We start from the raw sequence: 22,375 nt of genomic DNA on the forward strand, positions 1-22,375 counted from the left end.
GTGATTTGTGGTGGAAGCAATCGATCTAGAGGTTTCTTGTTCCGTACGGTTGAAGCGATCGATCTTTCATTTGGATTTTCGTGTTGGATTAGGAGAGGATAGGGTTCGGTTTGATTTCTAAGGGTTTTGTCGCCTAAAAATCAGGGCTGCTTGATCCGATGGGGGATATCTAGGGCTTTTAGGGCTTTGGATGATGGTGTAATTGGATGTTTTGATCAATGAGTGGGCATGATCTAATACATAGGTTTGTTTTTATTCTGAAGAATATAGAATTTGATGATCTATCATCAAGTGTTCCTGTTATAATTGCTTTATTTGCCTTTCTTGCGTTGTGATTGAAATTGGAAGGGGGCTTTTTCTGTTTTGTACTAAGTACCTGGATGGATCCGACATGTTCTTGAATTAATTTCTTCAGGGATTTGGTGATTAATTAATTAAGTGTTGGTTTTATCTCTTATCTTCCTTGTTGAGTGTGGCTATGGTGGACTTTTGTTTCGTGCTGTGTATTATTGCTCTTGATATTTTGAATGATATGTTGAATATTCCTGGGCTACATCTCAAACAATTTATATTCTTCTTTTTTTTTTTCTCAATGAAGCAATCTCTTGTTAACTGCTCAGTTTCAGTTCAGGTAAGCCTTCAATAAACCCTTGGTCCCTTACATGGCCAGCGTAATTTTTCTTTTTGTCATATTATTTTCTGTAACACTGGACTTTTGCATGTTGTAAGATACATTGCCTTTTCTTCTCCTTTCTATGACGATTTTAGTTCATCAATCATGGCCAAAAAATTCTAATAGCTTGCCTAACTGATATCTAGCTTCTTCTCACACTCCTTTATCTTATTTGTTGTTTCAGTTATCTTCTGTCACTTTTATCATTTTAGGTTTATTTCCTCTAGAAATTAATTATCCACTTAACTCAAAATATTATAGCTTCTTATTATCTTCCATCATAGTAACAATAAGTATTGGGTATGCCACAAATGAGTGAAAGAAACATACTTGTCATCTTAATTACTACCACCCCCTATAATGCTTTTGTCTTGCATTTTTTAACCAAAACTTCTGGTGAACATGGTGTCTAGTGAGATGTGGCTTTGCTATATTCAATATTTTTATTTATATTTGTTCATAATTGCTTGACTTTTACATATCTACTTCTTTAAGTACATATTGTTGTACTTGTATGATTGTGTTGCTATGTTTAAGCCATTTAATAATGGATTAAGCAAGAAATAGCAAAATGGAATTTGTTAATCACTCATTATGCCACCTGACAAGATTAAGAACATCATTCTTCTTTTTACAAATTCTATTGAAGTTTATCATGTCTTGTAGTTATGAAACATGAGTGACTTGGAAAGGATTGACATGGTCCATGACAAAGAATCAGCCGAGTTTGGTTATCTTGCCCAGCTCATCCTTGAAAAGAGGGAGCTACAGGGTATTATTAGGCCCTGACAGTCCCTCATCGGATATAGAGGGGGCTATACTTTGGACACAAGGACTAGCACTCTAGTATGAAAATTTTAATTCAAGTTATTTTATCAAATAAATCAAGAATTTTATTAAATTCAACTGTGGTTTCATGAAATTTATGAATTTTCCCCTTCTTAACTGACAAACATCACTTGTTAGTTGACACTCGACAGGTAACGGAGCCGCTAATTTTATCAAAATCCTAAATTTATGCATTCAAAATATTTCAAATAAATTTTTTAAAAAGAAAGTGTCCATTAAAGTTGGGGGTTTCATCTTTGAACCAACCCATAATTGAAGAATTTATTTGAAAATGGTTTCCATATTTATGTACCTAATTAGAACCTTTTTTGGGGGAAGCTTCTTGAAAACCCACTGGGCTTTCTGTCAGCTTATATACAGATGGTACATTTATTATTGTCATGTTTTGATTAGGTCTTTGGTTGAATAGGTGGGAGGGTCTGAACTGAGGTTGACAGAAGGAATGGTAGGATTGTTGAGACCGCAGTTTGTGTTGTTTGGAGACTCCATCACTGAGCAATCGTTCCGCCCTGGTGGATGGGGTACGGCTCTTGCTGACACCTACTCTCGAAAGGTTCCCTTTCTATTCTCCTCCTCCTTAAATCCTCTCTATTGCATCCTGCCCCTTTCCTTTGCTACTTCATCTTGATTTTTTTTTTTCAGTCTTAATATTTTTATCAGTTTTGGTCCTTATTATTCTTAGGATTAGATTTTTTTACCCTAAACCCTAAACCCATATTTAGAACTAGATCCAGTCAGTGTGGTAACTTTGTTACATCTCTTACGCGCTGTTTGTTTTACGGTTTGCAATATTCTGAAAATTCTCCTTATTTTTAATTCTAGATATTTAAATCGTTTCCATGCAACTCAGTTTGGAAAGTTGTAAGAGGTGTTAGCGAAGCTATGGAATTATTATATATTCCTGGCTACTAAGCATATTACAGTACCATGAGTTAGAAGGTGTTATCATTCCCGTACTTAATGGGAATCGTGAGCCTCCATTAATGAGAATATGTCTGTAGAAACCTCACAAACCAAGTGGCAGGGTAACATGGTCACAACCTTGCTATTCCAAAAACAAAATATATGACATTCTTGGAATGTTATCAACTGGTGAAATGAACAACCCCTTATTACTTTCTTATGACTTGCTCTGCAATGGAAAGGAAATAAAAGAGGATAACTGCATTTGCAAATCTTAAGGCGAACCTATTTTTGTTTGCTACATTTTAAAAAACAGAAAGCATTTGAAGCTTTGCTAATTCCTTCTTTTCGCAATGAGATATTTGAGACGCAAATGTCATGTTATCAACACTACATCAGCTACATCAAGATTTTATTAGGTTCCTTCAACTATTCTGAATATAAAAGAAACATTACTTGCCCGTATTTTTTTTTTCTTTATTGTGTATCTTGAATTTTCACTGAAGTTTTTCTCATTTACTTATGATTAAATGAAATACAAGCTTGTTTAACTCACGAAAAAAAAATTAACATTTTCTTTCCGGCAGTGGCATTTTGTATGCGTGTGCCATTCTTTTTCCTATGAAGAATATAAGACTTCTTTCTGTCTAATTATTCACTGTACTGGTACTGGATATTGATAGTTTTGTAACACTATATTTCCTTCTCGGTACTTCTATTTACCTTTTCTTTTATTGTTATCAGGCTGACATAGTTGTTAGAGGTTATGGTGGATATAATACAAGGTGGGCTCTTTTTTTGCTTAATCACCTCTTTCCGCTGGTAAGAGAATCCATAAAATTTCTATCAATACCCTTAATTTTGTTTGTGTCTTATTTTTAATTATTTAACATGTTTTATCTTTTTTTCTTCCAAATTGGTTATCATTCTTTTTTCCTTTTTTCTTTTTGTTGTGCAACTTCATTGCTGTAAATATGCAGTCCCTTCCTTTAAATGCATGAATTGATACCAAGGCTGCTGTACATTATTTTCGCTTTGTACGACATTGGAAGGATCAATGACAACTAGTGGTGATGCAGTGACGTAGTCTCCTGTTTGAATGGGTCTTTACACCTATCAGTGATCATGGATCATTTACTGCTCCATGGGGTCCACTCTAGTGCCCTGTGTCCTTCGAACCAAAAGCATTCCTATATTCGTTTGAAACTGTAAAAGATGATGAAAAGATTCCAAATAAACATAATCCAAAGAGGTAAAACTATACTCTCTTAACAGGTTAAATTTAAAACAACTAATCTAAAATGGAATCCTTGTAAGTCCTTGTGTAGAAGTTATTAGAATTCTGCATAACTCTTACTCTTGAGCCTTCTTGGATATGAAATAAACAGATGAAGTTATCAAATTCATATAGGGACAGCAAACTTTTTGAGCAAACTCTTTGCGTTGAAGTTATAAAAATTCTAGATAAATCTTATTCTTGAGGCTTCTTGGACTAGTTAGCTGTCATCTGCAGACTCACTACACCTTCGAGAACTCCAAAATTGCTTTCCCATGCTTTATATACAAGTTTTGTATTTCATAGATAAACAAAACCAAATGCCGTCATGGTCCTTCCTCACTTTTATTTCCAAATATTCAGGTTGTCTCTAAGGTGGCTGTGTTATATCCTCTGAAAACTGTGCTTGGTACATTCCTACTTCTGTGAAAAGACAAAACTTTTGTTTTTTAATTTGGTACTGAACACTAAACAAAAAGAGTGCAAAGACATGATGTAAAAAGAAGAGATTTGCAAGCTAATTGAGAATGTTTAGGTGTGATTTGCATGCACTAAGTTGCCATATCTTTGACTAGCACGCTTTTTATAAGATAATTGCTTGCAGTTCCACGCACAATAACCGGACTGAAAGATGAGTTAACCCAATAAAATTATAGAAAGATGATTATAATATGGTATTCTATTTTAGGAGTGCCATGGTGTTTCTAACAAATATGTTTTGTAGCTATATTAGAATAGCTTTGTGGTTGTTGTCCAAGTTGATTCGTGAAATTCGGCGAGTTAATAAGTAAACTATGTAGATCTAATTCCAAGTTCGTAAGTGAAATCTAGAGGGATTATTTGAAATATATATATTAAGGTAAGAATGTATGGAGAACTCATCAGTTGTATTCCATTTTTAAATGGCCCCCTTAACTTCAGTTTCTAAATGGCCCCCTTAATTCACCGAAACTTCTTAAGTGAATTCTAGACTATTTATTGCAAATATACACCCTTTTTAAATGTATGGATAAATTGGGAATTGTACCTTTCGTTAAATTTAATAACTGTTATTACTTTTTAGAGAATAAAATTTGACCGATTAGGGTTATAACGAATATTGTTTTTAATTTCAATAAAATTTTAAACTTAACAAAGTGTAGTAACTGAAAAAAAAAATTATAAGTTGAGGGGATCTCAACCAAACGAAAAGAAAAAAGATGAGCTGTTTATTTCAAAATGGCCTATACGCATACATTTTTACCTATGATTAAAGTAGAACATTTGAAATGAAATAAATAGATGGATGGCACATATGTCCTTGTTGCTTCCTAATCTTTTTTTGTGCTTATTTTCACCTTATTTGGTGTGAAAGAGAATCTTTGGTCATGACTGCACTAGTCAACTCTTCCAATCTAAGAATATGAAATAATTAGAATATACTTTATATTTACTCTCTCTTCTAAACATATAAGCAATTTATGGAATGCTTGGCCTTCCGCATTATACATATATATATATATAGAGAGAGAGAGAGAGTTCGGCTACTATACTTTTATGAGAATTGGCTCCCTTATACTCATAAGTTTTCGGCCCTTAGATTTATTCCACTGATCATTTCCACCCGTTAGATCATACTAATCAACTAACTACCCACTCAACCCTAGGGGACCACTATCATTTTAAGTGAGGACCACCATCATCATAAGAGTATAGTAGCCCCAGCCTATATATATATATATATACACACACACATACATACACACACATACACACACATACATACACATACATACACACACATACATACACATACATACACAGACATACACACACATACATACACATACATACATACATATACATACATATACATACATATAGGCTAGAGCTACTATACTCTTATGAGTATAGCTCACTTTGTACTCATAAGTTTTTGACCGTTGGATGACGAGATGTACGGTTAGGATGATAGTGGTCCCCGGTTAGGTTAAAGTGGTCCCCTAGGGTTGAGTGGGTGGTTGGTTGAATAGTATGATCTAACGGATGAAAATTATCAAAGAGTAGATCTAACGACAAAAAAATTTATGAGTACAAAAGGGACTATACTCATAAGAGTATAGTAGCCGGACTCTATATATATATATATATATATATATATATATACTATCATAGTAGGTCTTGTGTGCTATTAGGAGCACGGAGCCCTCCGTGCTCCTAAGCCGTTTCGATGATTGAGTTTTCGAATCGACGATCGCTCCGTTAGATTGATCTAGCATATTTGAAGTATTTAGAAAATAAATTTTGCGATTTTTCGATATCATTTACCTAGCGATTGAAAGGGTTTAAAATCAACATTTTTTAATGGTTGATGTATATCGTTTGCAAGTTTAACGGTGTAGAATTATTCAAATCAGATGAAATTTTGCTAGAAAATTCTTTATACTATTTATAGCAAGATCAATGTCTCTGATTGAAAATTTTAGTGCTATATCACCACTTTTTGTGAGATTTTTATTTTCAACCGTTGATTTTGAACCCTTTCGATCGCTAGGTAAATAATATCGAAAAATCGCAAAATTAATTTTCTAGATACTTCAAATATGCTAGATCAAGTCTAACGGAGCCGATTGTCGATTCGGAAGCTTCATCATCGAAAACGGCTTAGGAGAACGGAGGGCTCCGTGCTCCTATATATATATATATAAGCTGGTATACTATCGGTAGCACGGAGGCCTTCGTGCTACCAAGTTGTTTTCAATGACCCGGCTTCCAAATTGACGACTAGCTCCGTGAGACTTGATCTACACTATTCAAAGTATTTGAAAACTAAATTTCATAATTTTTCGACATCATTTGGCTAGTGATCAAAAGGTCTCAAAATTGACAATTTTAATGGTTGATGTGATGCGTTTGTGAATTTAACGATGTAAAACAATTCAAATTTGATGATACTTTTATAGAAAATTCTTTTTACTATTTAGAGTAAGATCAGTATTTCTGATCTTAAATTCAAGTCTTTTATCATTATTTTTTATGAGATTTTTATTTTCAGCTGTTCATTTTAGACTACTTGTTTCTTAGGTAAATGATATCGAAAAATTATGAAATTTAGTTTCCAAATACTTTCAATAGTGTAGATCAAGTCTAACGGAGCTGATCGTCAATTTGAAAGCCGCATCATTGAAAACAACTTGGTAGCATGGAAGCCTCCGTGCTATCGATAGTATACCGGCCTAGCTTTCTTTCTCTCTATCTAAATATATAGAACCATGCTACTATACTATCGATAGTACCAAGCGTTTGGTGTTATCGAGTTTTCGGCCGTTGGATGAAAGGATGGGCGGTTAGGATGATATTGGTCCCCTAGGATTGAGTGGGTGGTTGGTTCAATAGTATAATCTGATGGGTGGAAATGATCAAAGGGTAGATCTAATAGCGGAAAACTAGATAGTACCAAGAACTTAGTACTATCTATAGTATAGCAGCCAAACTATTTCTCTCTCTATATATATATGCAGGGAGAGGGAGAGAGCGTTGGTATTTTTAATTTTTCAGCCCTTAGACCTACCTTTTTGGCCATTGGAACAAAAGTCAATAATGATGGTTACTTGTGGGGCCCACCATTGTGCACGATCCAATTGTTGTTAGGGTTGATCCAATGGCCAAAAGGACTATAGCATCAACACCTTGGTGCTTCTATAAGCACCCGCTGGACTAATATATATTTATATAGAGAGAGAGAGAGAAAGAGAGAGTTGAGTTGGAATGTTATTTGTAGTAAACAGGCTCCGTTACCACAAATTTGTTTTCGATGATGGAGCATCCAAACCGATGATCGGCACTGTTAAACATGATTTATACCACTTGAAGTATCTAGAAATCAAATTTCACGCTTTTTCGATATTGTTCTCTTGTCCATTAAGTGGACACAAAAATGAACGGTTAAAAATGAATATCCATTAAAAGGTGATGATATAAATCTTGTAATCAAGATCGAGAATATAGATATTGTTCTAATTTTTTAACCAAAATTCAATTGATTTAGATATTTTTACACTGTTAAATGAGATAACGTCTCATATCGACCATTAAAATTACAAATTCTGAAACCCTTTGATTATTAGGTCAATGATGTCGAAAAGATATAAAATTTGGTTTTTAGATGTTTTAAGTGGTATAGATCATGTTCAACGGTGCCGATCGTTGATTTGGAGGCTCCATCATCGACAACAAATGGGTGGCATCGGAGTCTGTTTGCTACCGATAGCATTCCTGCTCATCTTTCTCTCTCTCTCTCTCTCTCTCTCTCTCTCTCTCTCTCTCTCTCTATATATATATATATATATATATATATATATATATATGTATATGTGTGTGTGTGTGTGTGCGCGTGTGCGTGTGTGTGCGTGTGTGTGTAAAATGTATGTATGATATCATGATCAATACCCTTAAAATATTTCTTAAGAGAACAACAATCTGAGAACCATCTGTCCAACGATAAACTTGTATGGTTATCCTTTTGTAATTGTCTTATATTTGCCTGTCTCTTTTCTACGGTTTATGCATGAATTGGAATTGCTGCATTACAGCTGTTATGAGTCACTCTATCTGAAGGATATAGTTCTCTGGGCAGAGCTGCGCAACACCTCCTGCTGCTACAACCATATTTTTTGGTGCCAATGACGCTGCCCTTCAAGGAAGGACTAGTGAGCGACAGCACGTCCCTGTTGATGAGTACAGGGAAAACCTCAGAAAAATCATTCATCATTTAAAGGTTACAATTTCATGTCATCTGGCTTGCAAATTTTATTAGGTTTTTGCTTTGATTACATGTACCACACATACCATCTTTTCACTCTTTGGATCTTGTGTCTAAATTATAGGATAAGTTATTATTTTAGATTGTATGCTGCGCCTGGTAAGAACATCGATGAGGCAATAGATCTGATGCTTTCTCTTCTGTGTTCCACAATATTTTTACTAAGCTTCTCTTGAATCATATTTGTGATTGATCTTTCTTTTTTCAAGCAGGGAATTTACTTCAGCTGTACGTTAAAATAGACTCATAGTTTTTAGAAAAAAATTAAGTTTGATGAAGTTTGTTCTCATTTTTGCAAGGGTCTTTGTGAAATTACCATGGTTCTATGGAATCATATAACCGTTAACTTGTAGTTATTGATTTCCAAAAGGAGCCTTTAAAGAAACATGCTATAGCTTACAAAAATGTACGGTGGTGAAGTTTGTTTTGATAAGAAACCAAATAACTAATAAAGCATTGCTACTTTACCAGGAATCGAGTAATTTGGACCCTGCAGAAGCAATTGCTATGTCCGGCACATAAGATAGACATGGCCCGGAAAGCAATGATTAGGTGCTTGTTTGGTTGATTAAAGTAACTGGCCCAACCTTATAGGAGATTTTAGTTTGTAAGGCCAAAAGAAAATCAAAACAAGAAATTCTTTTATAACTGTATGGTGACTATTCTATAATTTCTTGGACGACCCAGGTTTTTTTTTTTTTTTTTTTTTTTTTTTTTTTTTGCAAATTTCAGAGCTGGAAGAAAAATGTTCAGCTGAATTGTCTGAAAAAAGAAGCCCGAGGCAGCGGCAATTTGCTGAACTATTATTCTCTGTTTAGGCAATTGTCCAATAGGAGATGTGGTTGTGAGAGGAAGGAAGGAGAGAGAGAGAAGAGGAATAAATGGAATACATTCCAAAACACAAACTCAACTTCACTTCATCATAATCTGATTAGCAGAGAGGTCCTAGAAGGCCTCTTTGTAAACCCTTTAATCCTTACAAAGTTCCTAAAAGTTAGGGGTCTTAATTTACAATAACCACTAACCAAAACAAGTGATCTGCCCATATCTGAAAGTTTTACTTCTATCTTAAGTAGATATTTGTTCCTAAATCAACAACTCAACTAAGCTAATTTCATGACAGATCCAGGAAAACTAAATGACTTGACGTAATCGTTCGATCATCACTTTCTAATCTTTCTTCCTGAAAATTACACTTTAACTACGATCGCTTTAATTAAGTGAGATCGTTATAATTTCTATCTAATGTCGACAAAGCTCTTTTAGGCATATGGTTGAGAAATTTTAAGGACTATCTCTATTTGTTTTACAAGATCGTCAGCTAGTAAATCCCAAGTCTGGTTTGAGTTTTGTATCTTGAATACAACAGCATGTATCCAGCACTATCTTTCGCCATTCTCTTACCTGACCTGCTAATTTATTGCTTGGGTTTAGATTTTTATCCATCTTTATGAATATGTTTAGATGTATAATTTTCAGTTTGGTATAATCTTTTATATTTAACGTTTTGTTATATCAGGAATGTTCACCATCCATGGTGGTAGTGTTAATCACCGCACCTCCTGTTGATGAGAAGGGGCGGGAAGAATATGCACAGTTTGGCTTCTTTCCTTCTTTTTTTTTTTGAGAAAAGGTTGCATGCTACCGCTTCATTCATAAAGTAGGTGAACTAAGCAACAGGCTGAGGCAGCTGGGCCTCACAGTGAACTAAGCAACAGGCTGAGGCAGCTACCGCTTCTTTCCTTCTTCGATGTGATTTACATAAGAAATCTAGTAGTTAATATCTGCAGTTTGATTTCCTTACAGATATAGCACAAATTTGAAGTGATAAACTTTATCCTCTAACACATTTGGATAAAATTTCGCTAAAACGTAGACACAAAATGAAAATTGGGGGTTCTTGAAATAGCAATGCATATTTTTTGAGCTGGACTTTCTTAGTCCTGATGTGTAGGTTACGTTCAGGACATTTTTCACTTTTCATTCCCTGATTACATCAATTAAGCCCTGCTTCATTCTTTATACAAACTGCAAGCCATGTTGTGATCTCATATTTGAGGAGAGATTTTAGGGCTCTTTTGTTTTCAGCAACAAAAAAGGATTTTCTGGGTTGGGCAGTTTGCCCAGCCCAGCCTTTTTATGTTAATGGTCAACTGCGCATTTTGCACTGAAATGGATGAGTTATAACATTGAATGCCAACTAGAGTAGTCAAAAACACTGGTTAGGTGCCTACAGGTTCTACCTATTTAATTTTTTTTCTTGCCAGTGAAGCTTGGAATTATCGACCTAGGTGCTCGGAAGGTCGGTGCAATTGCTACTATAAGCTCACCGCACCCTATTATATTAGGTTTTAATGAAGAAAAAGGCTGCACCCTCAGGAGTAAGAGATTTATAATAAATCACTTAATGTAATGAACACCAATCACTTTTCCAATAATTACTCGGAGACTATTCTCTTGTTTAGTGTCAAAAAGTTTTCTTGCTAGCACTCGCCACTTTACAGTCAATGGCCCTCAAGCAAGCCTTTATTAGTCTCTTTTTAATTCTTTTCAGTTTCATGTTTTTTTCCCCTTCTATTTTTACTGTTTCTTGTGAATTTTGCTAACGAACAGCATTGCACTCCTTTCATTTTATTTGAGTGTAAGCCTTTTGAGGGAGTATCATAGTCCCAAGTGTTAAAGAAGCTACTTTGGACAAAGTAAGACGGTAATGTCAATAACTAAATAGCTATATATATATATTTTCTCCTTACATGTATGACTCTTCTCCTCAACATTATAATTTAATTGGAAAAACTAGTAGGAAATGCTCGGTCAAATTCACTGATATTTTTGAACGTCTCTTTTTATAGATACTTGATAATTTGTTGTAATTACTGAGTTTCTGAAGTAAGCCCCCTTTTTTTCTCTCTTCAAGAGCTGTATATGGCGAGAAGGCAAGGAAAGACCCAGAGAGAACAAATGAGATTACTGGTATTTATGCAAGGCAGTGTGTTGAGCTAGCCAAAGAAATGCATATTCCATTCATTGATATCTGGTAAAAAATGCAAGAAACTAAAGGATGGCAGAAACTTTTCTTGAGGTAAGTCATATGTCTGAGCTCCTTTGTCATTTTGACTGTCATTTCTTATTATGTCTAATTTTGTCTTTGTGCCTTTGATGCTTGATTTTCCATAGGTAGTCTAAGAGAAGATTACTGAGCACCTCAATCTGTTTTTTCTTGTTTATAATATATGGCCGCTCCCATTTTTAAGTTTTGTACTACACAACCAAATGGTATATTCATATTGAGTGCTATGATCAATTATTTGGATTGTTGATTCAACTTGCAATCAGAACCATCAAATTCCATCTTGGGGCGGCTTTCTTTTGATGCCTAAGCATAAATCCCATTTCAATGATCTAAGAGCTTAAACTCATAATAAGGGTAATATAGCATGTTGTTTTTTTTTTTCCCGCAGAAAGACTCCTCCATTTTGCATTTCCTTTCTATTTCCTGCGATACCATATTTGATCAAATCTATTTCTTGCTTCTTTGAGAACTAAAGATCGGTTCTTCGCTTCCACCTTTGATGCCTAATGAGTTCACCTAAGACCCAACTAATTTCTATTTTTCAATTTAACTGAATCTGTGCAACAAAACCCTTGGTGCTATATCTTGCACATACACGTTCAGGATAGGGATACGACAACATAAATTGATAAGGTCATACAGCGACTTTTTAACCTTAGCATAAGTCAAGTAGGGGATACGATAATCAATTTTTTTCTTTAATATTTGTCATTCATAATGACAAATATATGTTGCAAATAGTTTAGATGATTGCACAACATAAAGCAATAAACTAACTAAATTGTGTAATGATATAAATACAGTTGAGCATTGTCCATCAAAGGAAAAAAAAATAATTGAGCCACAGATCAATCGTCAGTATTATCAACTATGAATTCATTTTGCAAGTATCTTCTAAATGCATAAATGAGTTAACTGACATAACAAGCTTTTTTGGATCCTAGCCCCTTTGAGTGTTGCCTTCCTAAATTACACCAAAAAAGAACTCACCTATATCTAGCAAGTATCCCTAGGCTATCCTTCAATTAACCCTCGAGTATCCGGGAAAATTTCTAAATTTTTAATATGCCCGCATACTTCCCTATGAAATATCAAGCTGTATGCACATACCACGCACGTAGTAAGGTAGTAATGGCATTAAATACATATTGGATATGGACATTGCTTGCTATAATGAAGTATCTGTGCATTATATTGGTACTTTACGTGTTTAATAACTGAAACAAGGTAAAGCACATTCACTTACAGTAAAGCTGTAATGTGATTGTTTGCTTTTTTGATGTTTGATACATATTTGGAAAATTCTCTAGTTTTTGGTGATCACAACACAAAATATGATCATGAGAGAAGTATCTTACTATGTGTATTGGTTAAGATCTTAAACCAAACCAGAATCATTGTAAACCAGTATATGTTTTTAAGATCTCTTGGGTTTTGATGGTTACAATTTGGCAGATTTTTACGAAACTGCATTTAATAGGAAAGATGTATAAATTCTAAGAGTGACTTGTGATTTATTGATTCTCACATATTTAGTTTTGTGTAGGCGGTGGATAATTTTCAACTCTATTTGTTATTTTCATTCGGCGGTCAAGAGACCTAAGACCTGAAATTGAATGATGAATTCTTCCCTTATTTTCCAGTGATGGCTTGCACCTAACAGCAGAAGGAAATGCAATTGTTCACAAGGAATTAGTGGAAGTACTCAAGGATGCTGGTTTCCGTGCTGAAAATATGCTATATGATTTTCCTCATCATTCTGAAATTGATGGAGATCATCCTGAAAAAGCATTCTGCAAGAAGAGCTAAATCTTGCATCACCCAGCTCAGACTGATGGACGGGACTTCCATTCCTAAGGTCGACTTTGAGTCACTCTCATTATATTCTTCTTTTTTACCCTTCATTGTTTATTGTATCGTTGATGCACTCTCTTGATAATGCTACAGGAAATCAAATGCTTGTATGTATGGGCTCTGAAGGATTGTCAGTCAAGGGATTAAAGATTGGTGGAGAATCTGTGTACCTGATTAGGGAACTACACATCGTTTTGAGCCCTTTAATTTTTCTGTTTTTATGGTGAATGGTTATTTTCTGTCAACAGATTGGTAATCAGCCAATTTGTGGCTTGATTTAAAATTGCAGAGGACTTCCAAGTTTAGATACGAGATTTAAGTTGTTTTCAGTACTAGATGAAGCACTGCTAAGTTGTCTACCTCAAAGTAAAACTTTAAATAGTGGATAATTCCTCGGTGCTTGTGAGGAGGCTGGACTAAACGATCCAAAGAGATGAAGCATCCGACCCAGGCCGAAGTTTCCCAGGCCTCCCTGGCCACCTCGCCAGGTCAAGATTAATCGGGATGAACCATATCAATCAAAGAAGTGATTTGTCCAAGCCTAGCATGACATTTCCACGGCGTTTGATTTTCAGACCCGGACAAGGCCCAACGAACAAGAATGGGCCAACAAAGTTGACACAGCTGCGTTTTTCGATTATCAATTTTTCTCCCGCAGAGGCCTGCGCCATGCCGCTTGGGAAGTCAAAACCAGAACTTATCCCTCACGGTTTTTTTATACCATCACTCAATTTTGGTACTACGCAATGCCTAAGTGGTATGTTTTGAAACTACCATAAAATTATAATGACAGACCAACTGCATAAATATGCACCAGGTGCAGGCTGTTTTAATTGGCATGCAAAAGATACGGACCTTACAATGACTACAGAAAAAATGAATCACCATACAATCACAAACCCCACATCCGGCATTTCCATTACCACGGTTCAGAAAAGACCGGTTCAGAAAAGACCTTGCAATCAGCTGCATTCCTAAACTATGCCAAACATCCAAACGATTAGATGAGTTAGATTTCATCCGAGTACTACATATCCAAAGAGCTTGTACTTCCAACAGTCATATAGAAATTGCAAGGAGAAAAAGATGTGATGAGCTTCCTATATATATATATATATGGATTATGAGTTATTTTTCCTAGACTGCTTCACAAATATGCTGTCTCATCCAGCTTTCTTCATATAAACCTATGGGGAACAGAATCGAAGTCGTCAAAGTCAAATTTTGGCCGTTCCCTCCCAATCTGTGAAAAATTGAAGAACCAATCACAAACAACACGGTACAAGAGTAAATGACAATAGTAATTCACAGTACTCACCTTCGATACATACGCAGGATCACATGATATTTGCTCATCAATTGATCTCAGTTTCTTTGACAATGCCATTAGCCTGCAACAGCAAAAACGGAGCCACATTGATGATCATTTTCTCCTGTTTTTCCTTTTACTTGGCAGAAGGCAAGTTAAGCAACAAACTAACAAGATTATACAGCCGACAAAATCATCCTAGCTTTATTTAGGAATTAAGAATATACTCAAATCCACTAAAACCCAGAGTTCAGGCCTGAAAAGACATCAAGGAGACATTGCAGAAATTTACAGCTGGCTGCTGACTTCTCACCAACTCTATAGCCATGATGCTGAATACGTTGCAAAGTTTAGAGAACAACAGTGCCCCTTATGCACTTCATCACACAAACAAATGTCAAACTATTGCTTAGTTCTGATAGGGATGATGAAAGTAATTTGGAAGTCCTAATGAAGTTGAAGAGGTTGACCACATGGAACATGGAGTAATCAACGCACAATGATTTAATTATTCAATTTTGAAAAGGCATGGACGCATAATCTCGACAAGAGATCAAAATACAACATTTTATAGATTAAATGAAAGCTGATAAGTTGATGTGATACCTCTGAATTGTGGAATCAATGTGCTCTGCCATCTCACAAGTTTTATACTGCTCAGGATCCTCATGAAAACTGACCATTCCATCCTTCTGATTTATCGTAGCAAATATCTCCCCATCTTGAATCTGGAATTTTGCAAAAAAGTTACAAGTTTGCTTCATCACATTTGAAGTCTAAAATGACAAATTTTTAAATAGCTCAGAAACCCACCATCCGTAGAACATGCATTTCAGCTTCCTTCGGGGTCTTCAGTTGCACAGCATTGGCTATGTCTTGGAGGGACAAAGTCAAGTAAGTCTGTGTTAGTCTCTGGATATTGCGCTTGTATAAAGAAGATAGGACTTGCTTCACCAATCCAAGATTGTTGTCCTGCAAGTATTGAAAAAAAAAAGAAGAAAGAAAGTACACAAGATAACAAAAGGAAATTGCTGCAACATCACAACAGTCATGCAATACAATGTTCAACATTTACTACAGTAACTGAAATGCAAGATGGCTTTATCGTTGAATTAAAGATATAGCAGGTGAAATAGTACTCACAGACTGAAACTTCTCAACATTTGATTGGATGAAGGCCTCTAGATCTGAATACTTCCCCGAGGCATAGCAAGCAGACAAATCAATGTAGGGCTGCCAGAAGAAAAAGGTTAAAAAACAAATAAATATCAGGCATGTATTAACTAGAGGACTCCAAATTAAAAGGCATCTATAATATCTAAAACACAAATACACATGCATATCACAGAATAAGCTCAGTACACATGCAAATCAAAGAATTATGTAAAAAATTAACGGCGAATGCATAATGTAGAACTCTGTAGAGCATTAACCCCAGATTCAAATCAAAGCATTCTGGCATAAACTTCAAGAATCATTCATCAACAAAGGAGATTAAACCAACAAATAATAATCATAATAATTTGAACACCCATAACTTCATGGGGATCTTTTCATTAGCTCCCCACTAGAACTTGGCTTTGGTTCAGATTTTGATCAACACAGCAGGTTTGGATCATCTTCTAGTTTGGGTTTTGATCTAAACTTGACTAAAACCCACTAGAATTGAGTTTTAGACTAGGGTTTGAAGTCGACTTTAGACCACACAACCCAAACATGAACCAAACCCACTAGTGAGTTTCAAAACCTGGTCCAAACTAAAATCAATGGGATTGATGGAAAGGTCCTTCCGGAAAATTGGGTTTTTTTTTTTTTTATAAAAAAAAGAAAGAAAATTGGAATAGCAATCTCAGAGCATCTAAGTGATACAAATGAAATTCATAGGCACAAATATGAAATGCGCTGTATCACAGGGCCCATTTCTGAAGTTCGCCCAGAAAATTAAAAAGAAAAGAAAGAGGAAAAAGGAGAGGAAGAAAGAACGGAAGGAAAAAAAGAAGGTAACTAGAAAAGGGGGAGAAAGAGTTGAACTACCACGAGGCTCTACATAAAAACTCAAGTCGGCAGAAAGCAAGGCCAATGATCTTAACATATACCCCTTCCATATGCACTATTTTATAGCTTGTCTATCCCTTGGGCTCGGACTTGATGGATCAAGCCAGGCTTCAATCTCTAAAAAGTTTCTCAAATAGGACAAAACTTTACCCATACAACTCATATATAGGACAAAACTTTACCCATACAACTCATATATCAACACTTAAACCAGAAAAATGGCTTCAAACAATCATTCTTCGCTCACAGGCAGTCAAGATACACTAGCACATGTAACCCAACGTTGAGCAGACTAATTTATCATACTAATTGTTTGAACCTTCAAACCAATCATAAATATTGTAATTCTGATATTGCTATTCTTTTCATTTAATCGACGGAAATAATCAAAAGTCAAATTTTTATACCTTATATATAGGATTATCTGGGGTCTCATATTTTTCCTACCTTTAAGCTCTGACGTTCTCGTTAGGCTCAGATTCACAGGTACCAAGCAATTTGAGACTCGTCTCGGTAGTCTTAACCGGCCTTGTGGGGGAGCCATGCTCTACTCACAACAGTCATCAACATGAGAGCCTCGCTCTCCTCGCTGTATAACCCAGCTTAGCTGAAACGCCCTACTTCCCAGAAGGTCATCCATCCTAGGACTACTCTAGCCTTAACAAGCTTAACTCTCTTAATCTCTTGGGCCTAGTCATCACCCAAAATGCTATAGCCAGATTAAGAGTTTTAGCCATGTTATATATTATATATAGTACTACTTGGGGTCTCATGTTTGCTTTAAAATTTTAAGTCTGAATCACACTCTGTACAGTGTAATCTGTTGCAAATTTATGGCGTTAATTCACTAGAAACCAAAACAAGCATAATCCAAAGTTTATAAAAACAACAAACTCATAAGTGTTGCATCTATTGGAAAAAAAAAAAAAGCTCTCTTATGATCCTCTAAAATACTAACAATAAATTTTTTCTTATCAATCATTTAGATATTGCTTTGAACTGCCATAACTGAGAAAATAGAGTTACTGCAATAACTAAAATGTATTAGTACACCGATTGATAAAGTTATAAAGTGACATGAACAGAAGCAACAATTGGGAGGTTCAATTACAATAGCAAATAAACAAGAACATACTATGGCATAAACAAAGAAGAAGAGAAAAAAAAATTCATGCAATAAACAACATAAAACTTTCTAATTCTTGCAAGAGTACCTGAGTGTGGTTCTTCAAATTCCTTTGAGCCGTTGACGATGTATATTTAGGAAATGATGGAACCTGTTACCAGTCTCCAATTTAGTTTTCCAACCTCAAGATAGCATCAACATTTATCAGTGTTAAAATATCAAAACAACCTATACCAAGGCTATGCTTTTACGCATTCTGAGATAAGAAATTAAAATGCCTCAAATGCTTTACAAGGTTAGATATAACTTGCCACAGAAACAAATCTATCAGTTGGATTTGATATTCATGCCTTCACAAATCATACAAATACTACATGTTAACTGAAGTCTTGAATTAGACAAGCTACTTACAAATCACATGGTTTCTTTTCATAGGTCATGTTATGTGAGAGTCATTTGGAACTGCAGTTACGTTATTTTTTCTTACTTCCCTCAAAACACACAGTGGAACTCTCTCATCAAAACTTATCCTATCCCCACAACCACCTTACACCCAACAAAAATGTCCTAAGCAACTCCTCTCTTCACGAGTCACTTAAGCAAACTTGTTCCCCGGTCAGCTTTATCCCCTAATTTCCTGGTCTACTCCCTGTCCTCCCTACTTCCCTCACTCCTTAACATAGGACACCTGCATGATTTCGTCCCGTCCTCAGTGCTTCAGTACTCACTGTGACTTTGGTGAATGTATTTTTGCTAGGATGACTTCCAGATACTATAAAGCACATGAGCATTAACATGCATCAATGACAATCGAGAGATCTAGCAACCTCAAAATGTTGCTGAATTTGAGACAGCCCATTTATCATGACTTCGTCTTCAGCAAAATCTTTAGCTCTCTCACTCAAAAGCACAAACAAGTATGGTCACAAAAAGGTATGATCAATTAAGCAGCGAGGATTTACCTGCCCATTGAGAATAAGGGAGACTAATATATACTTTTTGTATGCTTCAACTGCAATAGCATTTAAAGTGGTCATTGGTGCAGTTACAACCTGCATAAATTCCAGTTAGTATAAAATCGTCAACAAGTATAGAGATAAGCATGAAAGGCAGCGGCTCACATTGTGAAGACACTCCAATGCAGTGCGGAAACGCTTCAATCCTATATATATAATCCCCCTGTATCACAGAGTAAGAAGGCGATTAATGGTATGAATTAAAAAACGTGTATGTTTGAGAAAAAAGTGCTAACCACTTCTGATGTTTGTGAAAGATTACATTTCTAGTTAACGAATGTCTAGAACGGATTAAGTTTTACACAAGACTTCAAATTAGACACTTCTGAGCAGAATATAGCTTCTGCTTGCCCATCCACGAATTTTAACACCTTAACAAATATTAGTTCAATAACACCTTCTAGCGACCTACACTTTCCCATATCATCCAGAAGCATACCCTCCCCAGCATGCACTTAGCAAAGGAGATATTCTTATATTAAATTACGTGAGTAGCATTATTCCATTTGCATCTCAACCAAAACTTAAGATTTTCCTTTGCACCATAAGCTTCAACATTGAGCGCATGAAATCAAAGAACCCTTGTCTCAATAATCATGACATTCTATATAAAGTGTCTGTCTACTTCTGTATCAGATTTGAGCCGCTGAAGTGCCTAAAGAACACCTTGAGAATCAGTTTGTGAATTATAGATGAAACTGTCAACTGAATGGATAAAGGAATCTCACTATCGATAATAACGCATCCCAAAAGAGCAAATAGAACAAAATAACTTTACTAGTCTTTAGATAGAACATAGACAGTCACATAACATACCTCTCAAACTTCTACAATAAATATCCATGACATTGGAGAACCCAACAAGCTAGTTTTCAGTAAGAAACTAAGAACATAGATAGCTAATACTAGAAATATGATCAACTTTGAGAACTAACCCATAATAGTAATAGAGGAAGAGATCCCTCGGTTGGTCAACTTCAAGTATATCATCCTCCAAAATACTTAGGCCAGTTTTATAGGACTTGGCTAAAATACAAAGAAGAAGAAAATCTGAGTGAATAGTAGTCAACTGCTCGGAGGAAGTTTGGAGTTTACGAATTGCTGTCCTTAGAGCCACTCCCTGCAGTGGAACTTGCAGCTGCATGACTTGATCTTTCAGCCTCTTACATACCTGTATAACTACATATTCAACAAGGGCACATGGTTACATGGCCATGAGAAACCACTAATAGCAATAGAAAGATGGAACAAATACTTACGAATCTACCTAAAGAATTATCTGTTACATATAAAACACTCCAAAAACTTGAATTTTCAAACATTGCTTTCCAAAGTTTATTTAAAATGCCTTTGTATTTAGAAGAGTGCTCCTATTTTAAATAACGTTTTCAAAATTCAATATAAAATTCCTCCTATGGATTCAATTACACTCAACTTAAGAAAAAGGGTATTTTGTAAGAAGGTGCATTTGCAGGATATATGTGAATTTTCAGACATTACAGGCGCATATAAGTAAAGAGATGGATTTTTCAGAGATTTATATGTAAGATTGTGCGTGTATATGATAGAAGTCATCAGCAATTAGTTTGCAAAGTAAGATACATAAGAACAATAAATACAGCATACATTTATCAGGAGCCAAACGTATTTGATCTCCAGAGCAGGAATTAATGAAGTCAACAACAGATAAAAGGAAACCACCAGCTTGGTCGCTTGAAATCGGTCCAGACAAGTATGCCTCCCTGCCAAAAGTTGCCAACAATTGACTAAACCCTATCCAATAATTTGAAGGATCAAGAAAATCAACAATAGAAGATAATAGTAATACAAAGCACCTATAAGTACAAATGAGAGCACTAAGAAAAACAATCCAGTAACCATTCGTTACATATGCCAGACTGAGATCATTGATACAAGAAGCACAAAAAATTGCTAATTAAAAAAAAAAATCATTTAATTAATATATCTTTCCTGAACGGAGCCTTTTTCCTTTTTTTTGATACCAAAATAGACACAAAGTTCCAAACTGGAACAGCATGTACCATCCCTTACATATTTTTGATAATTCATAGCATTAAACATAACCATAACCATAACCATATCCAAGTGTGCTATTAGTTTATGGTTATTGTTGTACATCACAAGCCTTCACTGCTGCAGTAATTATTTCATATGCAAACAAAGAATTAATTATTAAGGAGACTAACAACTATGATTGAGAGGGGGGAGAAAAAAAAAATTGCAATTCTTGAGTTTTTTTTTGCCATTCTGAAAGTGTTTTGGAAAGGCTCGAGAACTTTACTCACCCTAGGAGATGCTTTATACAATTTCTTAAGAGAATTATATATCGAGTAAAGAATACTGCAAAGCTCGATTGTATGGAGTAGTGATAAATAAACTGCTCGTACTGAAAACACGATGGAGACTTTAAGAAGGAAGGAGATTATGAAGTTCATCTAAGCTCTCCATTGCAAATCTTATAAAAAAAGAAGATTTTATTTCTTCGATACACGAGAATGTACCCTGTCCATTCTACAGAATGTGGTTCGGCGGGAGGCCATTTCATAAACACCTAGGCCAAACAGTGGGAGGCTCAGTGCTATATGTTAAATTACTACGCTGGAGGTTGTCCTGCTCGTATTACCTCTCTCGCTGCTATGATCTGCATAGACTCACACTACAGTGATTGATCTATGACTACATACGCAATCCAAGGAAGAGATAATTTGACACATTAAGCATGTATAATCTTCAACGTGCGTTTAACTCTTGCATCTGATCTGACTAAATAAGTTTATGTTCGCATTGAAGAATACCATCTGATCCTGTTTAAGCATATATCGTTTTTGTTTTTGTTTTTATTTTTTCCCCCTAAGACACGACGTCGGACCGCTCGCCTAAAACACGAAAGGCAAGGCAGAGAAGAAGAAGAGGAAGAAAGCAAATACCAAAAACCAATCACAACTAAAAGTGAAGGCAGGAAGAAAGTAATTCCAATCCAACCCAATCCACATCCAATCCAATCCGATCCAGATGAACTAAGGAATAAGAGGGAGGAGAGGGGGGATTACAGGATGTAGAGATAGCCGAGGGAATGCTTGGAAGGGTCGAGTTGGTGGAGGAGGAGTGGGGCGAGGCCAGGGCCCTGGGATCGGAGGGCGTCCTCCGACTGCTTGAGAAGCGAGTGGAGGTGGGGGAGCTCCTCGGGGATCGCCGACAGCGCCTCGATGTGGGCCACCAACGCTTCCATCGACTCCATGCTGCTTAGAATGCGACCACCAACAACGACGATGATCGATTTGGGACGATCGAAGCCCTTCTCTGCCTTTGAGTTCTCTCTCTCTCTCTCTCTCTCTCTCTCCCTCAAGCGGCACCGCCCCGCCCGACGAAGACGGAAGGAAGGACGGACGGACGGACGGAAAAGAAAGAAACAAAGGGGC

At 35.9% G+C, this 22,375-nt stretch overlaps 2 protein-coding genes across 3 annotated transcripts; one reads left to right on the top strand and one right to left on the bottom strand.

Annotated features, from left to right (window-relative positions):
- On the top strand, window positions 1,497-13,788 carry LOC109717064 (GDSL esterase/lipase At5g62930). Its single transcript, XM_020242731.1, is given in 8 exon segments — window positions 1,497-1,519; window positions 1,932-2,075; window positions 3,170-3,247; window positions 8,317-8,457; window positions 10,022-10,098; window positions 11,420-11,584; window positions 13,219-13,433; window positions 13,523-13,788. Coding segments are annotated over 6 exon segments (738 nt in total). The 5' UTR covers window positions 1,497-1,519; window positions 1,932-1,964; the 3' UTR covers window positions 13,385-13,433; window positions 13,523-13,788.
- LOC109717051 (COP9 signalosome complex subunit 3) lies at window positions 14,233-22,375 on the bottom strand. Of its 2 annotated transcripts, none has more exons than XM_020242720.1 (11): window positions 22,007-22,375; window positions 20,562-20,677; window positions 19,871-20,114; window positions 19,041-19,098; window positions 18,882-18,971; window positions 18,008-18,070; window positions 15,882-15,971; window positions 15,552-15,710; window positions 15,345-15,466; window positions 14,748-14,820; window positions 14,233-14,672 (listed from the first exon to the last, which is right to left on the bottom strand). In XM_020242720.1, exons 1-11 carry the CDS (start codon window positions 22,192-22,194, stop codon window positions 14,607-14,609), a joined length of 1,269 nt encoding a protein of 422 aa, XP_020098309.1. In that variant the 5' UTR covers window positions 22,195-22,375; the 3' UTR covers window positions 14,233-14,606. The 2 variants fall into 2 exon arrangements, with proteins under 2 accessions (XP_020098309.1, XP_020098301.1); XM_020242712.1 differs by lacking the exon at window positions 22,007-22,375 and adding an exon at window positions 21,458-21,622.

Source organism: Ananas comosus, linkage group 1, assembly GCF_001540865.1.
Source record: "Ananas comosus cultivar F153 linkage group 1, ASM154086v1, whole genome shotgun sequence".
Classification (NCBI taxonomy): Eukaryota; Viridiplantae; Streptophyta; class Magnoliopsida; order Poales; family Bromeliaceae; genus Ananas; species Ananas comosus.

Bases quoted from the DNA above. Each gene is read 5' to 3' on its own strand.
- LOC109717051 (XM_020242720.1), bottom strand. From the start codon at position 22,194: ATGGAGTCGATGGAAGCGTTGGTGGCCCACATCGAGGCGCTGTCGGCG. The intron at 20,678-22,006 runs GTAATCCCCCCT...AACTTTTGGCAG, and splicing joins CTCGGCTATCTCTACATCCT to GGAGGCATACTTGTCTGGAC. The intron at 15,972-18,007 runs GTACTCTTGCAA...TTCTTCTGGCAG, and splicing joins ATTTGAAGAACCACACTCAG to CCCTACATTGATTTGTCTGC.